Genomic DNA, 8,587 nt, shown 5'->3' with positions numbered 1-8,587 from the left:
AGGAGAGATGGTTATGTGAAGAGAAATAATTGAAGCTTGAGGCTTAAATTCTCAACTCAAGACACAGTCTAAAAACTAGAAAAATTCCTGTTTCTGCTGAAAGAATCTCTTCTCTCTTACTAGCTGTAAGGCCGAAATAATTGAAAACCCAGGTCATACTTAATCTTGCTGGTTGCCCAATTACACTGTGAGTTGAATTCACATCCTCACCAGGCCTCTTATGTAAAAGTTAGAATGCTGACCAGGAAACAGTAGGACCTTGATTTGGAATGGGGATCTATGGGGAGGGGGATTTGGAGGACTCAGGATATCCTAAACTAGGGTGAACAATAGTCCAAGTTTGAGAAGTGAAAGTTCTATGTCCCAGGAAACCCTCAGTCCCAGGAAAACCAGGGTAGTTGACATGTCCTCTCTTGCTAATCAAAGCAAGAGCTCTTCCTGTCTAAGGAGGTTGTTACTGCCTTGCTTGAAGAGCCTGTAATGACTTCACCTGAGGTAATAATTACCTTGTAAAGGCAAACCGATTTCCCCTGTGCATCTCCCACATTTTTCTCATTATCTCTACACACATAAAATCGGATTCCAGCACGGAGAGGGGCTGCGGTGGATAGCATTAAAAAGTCAAACATGGGAGGGGAGGCCTCAAGTCAAAAAAATTCTAGATTTTGTTCATGTATACTGGTAAAAACCCAAGAAAAAAATGTATGGGACTCTGGGAACGTTATACTAAGGAAGGAGAAACGTAATTTTGGACTGGGCAGCATGGATTGACAGAGGCGCACTTGCCACAGACTGCGGATCCAGGGTGCTGCCTCGAGCAGCTGGAAGTGACTCTCCTCGTTGGTTCAGACAGGTGAGTGAAATACGAACTTAGTAATAACCCACGTTAAATGAAACAGAATGCAAACATTCTTTGAAATAATATAAAGGAATTCAAAGATTTACAAAGACAGGAATGTTGTGTGGATTTGTCGTACGCGCTCTGACTATCCTAACAATCCCCTAAATCTCCTGAGAGGGCCTCTCAGTGACCCTCCTTCCACTAAGACCTTGAGAAATATATTTGTGACGGAAACACCAGCATCCATGAAAAGCATTCTCATGACTCTTCTCTGTGAGCTGGGAAGGCTTGTGGGAAATGCTCTGGTGAAAAGTTTTTCCGGTTTCAATGGAGACATCAGAATCTTGAGGTCGGTAGAGGCTTGATGGCAGCACTTTGTAGCAATTAACTGGAGACAAGGCGAAAACAGTCATAATAGGAGCAGGCCCGATATAGTCTGAATAGTTCGGCCCACGGAAATCCTTGGTGGTGAAGAGTTAATCACAGGGCTTCATGGCCTGAAATGATGTTCAAAAAATTAGCCAGGCAGCATAGATACTGGCCGAGAAAAATGGATACCATTGTAAAAAACCAATACAGCCACACCAGTACATACCTGCCGAATACAGTCTGGCTTAGGACCAAATACGTGGGCAACCCGTGTTGGCCCTACTTGATATGTGCAACTACAGCAGAAAAGCCTGACTGTAGCCACCAAGATAGAGTGTGTGATACGAAAGACCCCTGAGATAAAGAACTCTGTAATAATATCGTATGTTTCCAAAATCTTTCCCTGAGGCTCTCGCTTACTAGGATAACATTGCGCTGCAGAAAGGAAACTACTAGGCCTTTTGGAAGTCATCTGGGAAAAGCTCTGAACAAATATGAATTTCTGGAGTCTCTGGTAACCATTGTGGTCTGTGGGACAAAGTGTATGCTATAGGAATGAACCTACCCTCCAGTAATTTTCCCAGTTACTTGAACAGTTAAAATTGATTTCTCTGTCTTCTATGGTGATATATGCACACTGGATCCCTAATGCATAAATAAATGGTTATTCTATCAAGAAGTACCAAGAGATTTGCAGAGATGAGTCCCACCACCCAAAGCTTTAAAAGAAGCAGGAGTGTGGTTCTTATCACATTTTGATTTAACATGACCTTTGGCATGCGTGGGAGTAAACAGATGGGTCTCTAAGAATGACTGCGCATATTCAGAAATTTAATCTGATGGTGATTCCAATTGCAGCTGCTGTCAGTTCAGTTCTCTTTCTTGGAGCAGATCAGTAGGTAGCTAGCTATTGATTTGGTCAATGCTTTTTTTTGTTGTTTTTCCTTTATTCGTGTAAGTAGAGCACACTTGAAGTGGTTTGTTCTGTCTCAATAAGCAGCAATACAGATTGTCTTTTTTCAGTGTTACATTAACTCTCTGACTCCGTGTCAGAATATAACTCTTGATACCAGAACTTGATCATCTTACCATTGTGCAGGGCAGCATGCTGACCTAACACATTGACGATGACATCCCAACAGGACCTGGAGAATGGGAGTTATTAGTTCTCTGGATGCCTGGGAAGCCACGTTATGCCAGAGGGTGGAAGATAAACCCCGGGAGAACACAGAGCCTGCCAGCTCAGGCAAGTTTAGCGGAGGCCCAGGGTCTGGTGCATGTGGGGACGTCGCCTCCATAGCAAGGAACAAGTTGGGTACTTTGCTTTGCCAATGACTAAGGAGGCCCCCCATTATTTGGTGGGCTTCTTTAAATTTTATGTGCCCTGCATTTATGGGTTGATTCAAATGCTTCTAGCTTTGACTGGGCTTGGAAAGAAAGGTCTCCCCAGCTGTCTGGGCTGCAGTGAAATTAGTTCTACCACATGGACCTTATGAGGGAGATCCAATGGGCTCAGAGCTTCTGTGGCAAATCAGGATTATGACTTTCGAGTGAAAACCACACCCTCTTCAGAAATTCTCCTTTTGACGTACTACCGGGCTACTTGAGATGAAAGCAAATGAAAGAAAATTGTTTTGTTCAAAAGTGTTCTACAAAGAACTCAGGCATCTCAGAACCTTCTCGGTGCTGAGGGGGTGGGTGGTGTGTGTAAGCAGTCATACGGGAACACTTGAGTTCCCAGGCAACATGTTTGTGGCTTAATACCAGAAATGTGTCATGGTCTGCCAACTCACCTGGCCCACTCTTCGGTTCACTATGCAAGCATCCTCCGCTCTTAGCTTAACACATAATAGACCAGTAAGGAATGAAGAGCAAAGAACACACTTGAAGATATGCTTGATTTAATTCAGTAAAATTTAAAAAGACACTGCAATTTTTATAAAGAGGCACTCTTCAAAAATAACCATTTAAAAATATAATATATACAGTATCAGGATTCTCAAGTTACAAGCCATAGAGACTGATTCTGACTTCCAAGAACAAAAGGGAAGATGTTTGGTAGCTCAAAGGAGGTGCTGTACAATTGAAAATGAGGGTGGCACTAAGCATTTAAACAGCAAGAGCTCATAAGCATCGCCCCAGGAACTCCTCCCAATGTATAGAGAAGGGGGGGCCCACCCAAGGTAAGCGCTGCGTACGTGTGTGGAGGGTTGTTGTATGTGCTCCCATCAGGCTGTGCAAACACAACCAGCAATGTACTGTACATACAAAGCTGAGTTTTCAATTATCATGTTTTTTGAGTTTTGAATTTTTTTTCTATAAAACCTACACTTCTCCCATAACAAATGTCTATTACTAGTGCTCCTGATAGGAAAAATGTATTGACAAATGCTCAGCTTGTGCATATAGAAGTAGGTTCTGAGAAATTATCATCAGAAATAGCTCCAGAAACAGTAAAGAGTTCATAAACTAGAATTTATTTCCTTTGTTTGAGTTAGGTAAATCATCTACTTTTTGTTCCATATTTTAGCTCTTTGTGCTTATCTTTCTGTGGCTACTTTTGCTAATTTAATCATAGAAACAAACCTCTGTGAGGTTAGGTAGATGGCATGCATTGTTTGATTTCAAACGAAAAAAGTTTATTGAAGTTATATCTGTTGAGGCCCTAAAATCTTGTGAACGTTAATTATACTTATTGATAGTTTTGGGGAGACCATTCAGGAAAATGACTCCTATATTTTGTTGTCTTCAGTCCTGGTAAATACTGAGAAATGAATCTTTGGCAGTGCAAGTCATATTTCTTCCCTTTGTATATACAGTAAGTGTGAGGCCCCAGCTTGAGTTCTGGCACGTCCACGGCTAGGATGAAAACACGGATGGGCAAGCTGGATGATCTGGCAGGGCAGGCCCACAATGAGCCTTGGCTCGAGGTCTGAACATGCCCTGGGAGGAAACTCATTCTGAGCTAAGAAGAAAGCGGGCAGGACAAAGTAGACCCTGTTCCAAGGCCTCGCGGGCACAGGGTCTGCTGGTTTGTTATGTCCTCTCCCTAGCCCAAGGACATGTGTCTGCATCCTAGGCCCAGTGTAAAACCAGAAGGCACTGTTTCATCAGTTCTGTAAGGTCCCCGGCACAGGCAACACTGTTTGGCATGTAGCAGGATGTGTCACAAAATGTGGAGTGAGGGGTTCCTGTTACTAAATCTCAGCATCCAGCTTTGGCATCCTGAGGAAACCAGGACACCACCATCAGTGGAAGTGCCTGGGATCCGACAGTGGAATGCTTCCCGGGATAGGGCAGCAGTAGCTAAGGAGAGACCATGGGAACAGGGAAAGCTGCAGAGGGTGCTTATGACATCCCTCAGCACACGTGAGACTCCTAAACACTTTTGGGGAGGATGGATATCTACCTTAAATGGAGTTTTTATCATTAAAATAATCTCTCATTTTGAAAAAGGCTGAAGCCTGTGAAGCTTGGAATTTTCAGAAGAGATGGCTATAACTTATCACCAAACTGTAGAATTTGATATTTTTTTTCCCAGTAAGGTGATGGTGTAACCATCCATACTGGTCCCCTCTCAACACTCTCTTGCCCTGTTCAGTAATGCATACTGGTACACAGGCAAAGGTTGGATGAAACCAGGGGAACACTTTGTAGACAAGAGACCATATATTTTTTGTGCATAAAAATTGAACTAAGAATATTGGTATCATTATCCCTGGTATCATTAACCAACTGATGTAAATAAACATTATAGAACACACATAGAATTGTGTGTCATCTTCATTACCCTGGAGACTTCATTTCTGTGATTCCTTTGCCGTGGCTGTTAGGATCTAGTTTTATTAAAAGAACACACTCAAAATAGGAGTTTCATTTAAAGCAAGAAGTGAAAAGTAAACACATGCTTTCTTTTTGTTCTAATTTTAAACTTGATTTAGATCCATTTCCAACAATGAAAGGAAAGTTGGTGTGTCACCTGTGTGCTAGCATCATGAAAGGGAGAAATGTTATTCACATTTATGAATTCATAACTGCAGTTTGATTTTTGATGTTAACTGTGGGCTTTGGACTCCTCTTTAATCAAATCAGCCTCACTGTTTAAATAGATTGTTTTTATTAATATACAATGAAATAGTTTTTAAATGATTTAACACAAGAACCTAGAGATAACATCACAATTTCACTGTTATAAAGTTAAAAGGCCTATTTGTTTCATTATCAGTTGAAATTCATTAGCACGTGAAAATTCTGGAGCTAGGTTTCTCACAAGGAAGCTACATAGCCACAGGCCTTTTTTTTTGGTTTTATTAACAGAAATACTGACTTAGTGAAATTACGAGCATAGGTTTCTTAACAGGTTCCTAGGACTCTGAACTTTTGCTTTCAATACCAAATAATATCTGGAAAACATGCTCACTTTTGTGCTTTTTGAGAAATTCTAAGAATTGGCCCAGATTCATGTGATAGTCATTCCTTAACCCATAGTCGCCATGGGCCTCAAGGAGTAACTCCTCAAAAGAATGGAAAAGGCGCAGGTCCTCGCCACTTCCTTCTGTCTCCATGCTTTCGGCATGCTTACAGGAAATATGCTTCCAATTAGGGTACCTAATTGTGTGCCAGAACTCCTCACAGTGCTCTTTGAAGCCCTCCACACAGATTATACCAGGCTTTCCTGTCATGCAAAATCCAGTCACATCTAACCTTTTCCCAACTTCCAAAATCTTTTTCCTTAGGTCCTGCTGATATATATGGTGGCTGTAGATCCACATTCGGAGGAATGTGTTCTTGACTGGCTTTCTTTGTGTAGATGGTTCATACACGAGCTTTCTGTTCAGGAAATAGGATGCACTGTTGTCCTGTAGCCACTGGATTGCTGCACATACACAGAGCTCACCTGGATCAAAAGTCCCTATGTAAGAAGTGAGACCTTTGTTGAGAAGTAGCTGCTGATGTCTGTCAAGCTCAGGTGACCGTCCAAACAGCTGCAATGCTACATAGGGGTAGCTGTGAGGCATAGTTACTTGCAAATCAATTTTCACCTTAAAATGAAAATCAAACAGATTTAAATACCATAAAATCTCATAGGCGAGTTTATCAATGGCAACTGCATGATTCTCAGATGTGAAATAATTATTGCTACTACTAAGTGTCAGCTATGTACAAAGTACTTTACATACACTATTCTTTCCATTTATACATTCATTCTTTCAAATATTTATTGAATAACTACATGTGCCAGGTGCCCTGTGCTGCAATAAAGTGAAGAAGCCAGACACTACTTCTGCCCTTCATGAAGTCTAGGGCCTCGTGAAGGAGACACACATTAAACAAATAATTACACATAGCAAGTATTTAATTTCAATTGTGAGAAGCATTACCATGGAAAAGTTGAGGGTTCCATTGAAGTGTGTAACCAGCGGGACAGAATCCAGTCTGGGGAACCAGGAAGTCTCCTCTGAGGGAATGACAACTGAAGGATGAGTAGGAAATAGCTAAAACAGTGGTTCTCAAATGCCCAGTCCACGTGTAACCTATGCTATGCTAATGTTGCTGGAGATAAATGGATCAGAAGATGAGGGTAAATTCATTTTTAGTATTTAGATTTTTGTATCTGTATTTGCTTTCTGTGTTATGGGGCCATCAAAAACAAACAAACAAAAAAAACAAAAAAACGTTCACTCACCCCTTAAAAGCCAGTTTTGTTATAGTAATTTTTAGATTTGTGAAAATCAAGACAAATGTAAAAGGTAGTCTATGCTACAACAGTTGGACTGGTAAGAAACTGGATGAATGAACAAAATAATAATGGTGATATAAGATTTCAAGATAGTTTCAATTAAAAAAACTAGGCATTTTGTTAAAAAGGTGTGTATATTTATATAAAATTCAGCATATCTACTGAAGGCAATTTATGGAGCATCCCACATATTTTATAGTTGGCTTTCAAACAAGTAAAAGAAATATGCACCTAGAATATTTCTATTTGTTTCCTAGACAGGAAGCTCATGTTCCAGGTGTTTCAGTTAAAAACTGGGTACCTAGCAACAGTTAAAACAAATCAAGGCACCCACCTTGGGCTCCTCAATCTGGAGTGTAATCACAAATTCGATTTTTGGTGGCAGCGCCTCCCTTCTGCCTTCCAAATACCTCTTTATATTCGTCAGGGCATTTACATCTTCAAGTTTTACTTCTCCTTGGTTAGGAAACATAGAAAACAGCATTTCCATCTCCAGCAGCTGAAGCTGAAGGCTTTCTTTCACCGAAGCAGACATGTTGTCTCGAAATCAACCTGCCTGGAAACCTGGAAAGGCCCAGGGACACTCAGTTTGTCAATGCCAGCTGGTGTCCTACGAAATTTCCTGAAGGTCCCTTTACGTGGAAGCAATTCTGCAGGAACGCTTCGCAGCAAGAGCTAGGGGCGCAAACCGGGACACTTACACTCTTCTGCTTTATTTCCTGCCTCCAAAATCTATTAACAGTATGCACAACATCCCCTAAAATACTCCGTTAAAATTCAGGTTCCTTGTCCCCCCACCTCCCAATCTAACCCGGGAATCCACTTTCAACAGGTAGTTGGCAAACACCTGCAGACACTCCGCAAGCCTCAATTCTGGGAAAGGCAGCGGGCGGCTCCCAGTCCCACCAGAGTCTCAGGCTTGGGAGGAGCCCGACGCCGCGGCGAGGGAGGCCCGCAGTGCCCGCGGCGTGGGGCTCCGGGTCCCCGGCTCCGGGCTCGCGAGGGCCCCGCCGCCCCCAACGCCTGTCGCCACCGACCCCTCCCCGGCGGGCCTTTCAACCTCTCCCGGGAGCCACACGGGACAGGGTAGCATCCGCGGGCTCCCGACGTTTTGGATTCACCTTGCCTCTGCCCCGAGGGGCCCAGGATGGGGGATGGGGGTCGTCTTAGAGATCAATAAATAAAATGACGTTGCCACCGAGCTGGGGGGGGAGGGGGCCCCGGAGAGCGGGCGGCGGCCCGAGAAGACTTCCCGGACTCAAAGGCTTGGGAGAGGAGCTCCACAGGCGGAAGCCTGTGCGCTCACGGCGGGCGAGGCCACCCTGTCCGAGGCCCCAAATCCGGGCTGTTTCCCGACCCCCGCCCTCATCCGAGACCGCTAGGAACCGCCGCTTCCCAGAATGGGGGACCTGCCTCCCTCGAGGCCCAGAATTGGAGGCGGAGGCTGTGTCTCCGCGGGTGTAGTTCTCTGAGGGCCCGCGACCCTCGGCCCCAACCCCAGGGCCACCGCGGGTGCCTCACCCTTCCTGGTCATTCAATGGACACAGCCCCAGAGCCCGCTCAGAACCGCAGCCCGAGTTCCGCAGACGCGAGCTGCGCGTGCCCGGCGGGAGGCTGGGGCGGGGCCAGCGGACCCT

At 44.0% G+C, this 8,587-nt stretch overlaps 1 protein-coding gene across 2 annotated transcripts; it reads right to left on the bottom strand.

The window, feature by feature from the left end:
• Window positions 1–5,310: 5,310 nt before the first annotated feature.
• RWDD2A (RWD domain containing 2A) lies at window positions 5,311–8,582 on the bottom strand. 2 transcript variants are annotated; one of them, XM_012638230.1, is made up of 3 exons: window positions 8,472–8,582; window positions 7,285–7,625; window positions 5,311–6,252 (listed from the first exon to the last, which is right to left on the bottom strand). In XM_012638230.1, the coding sequence occupies exons 2-3, from the start codon at window positions 7,483–7,485 to the stop codon at window positions 5,575–5,577; spliced, it is 879 nt and encodes a 292-aa protein (XP_012493684.1). In that variant the 5' UTR covers window positions 7,486–7,625; window positions 8,472–8,582; the 3' UTR covers window positions 5,311–5,574. The 2 variants fall into 2 exon arrangements, with proteins under 2 accessions (XP_012493684.1, XP_012493685.1); XM_012638231.1 differs by having other exon boundaries at window positions 7,285–7,514; window positions 8,472–8,529.
• Window positions 8,583–8,587: the final 5 nt, after the last annotated feature.

The sequence above is a fragment of the Propithecus coquereli genome, unplaced genomic scaffold (genome assembly GCF_000956105.1).
Source record: "Propithecus coquereli isolate 6110/MARCELLA unplaced genomic scaffold, Pcoq_1.0 Scaffold127, whole genome shotgun sequence".
NCBI lineage: Eukaryota > Metazoa > Chordata > Mammalia > Primates > Indriidae > Propithecus > Propithecus coquereli.
Note: the sequence above shows the minus strand (reverse complement) of the source record. Positions and strands in the feature narration are given on the sequence as shown.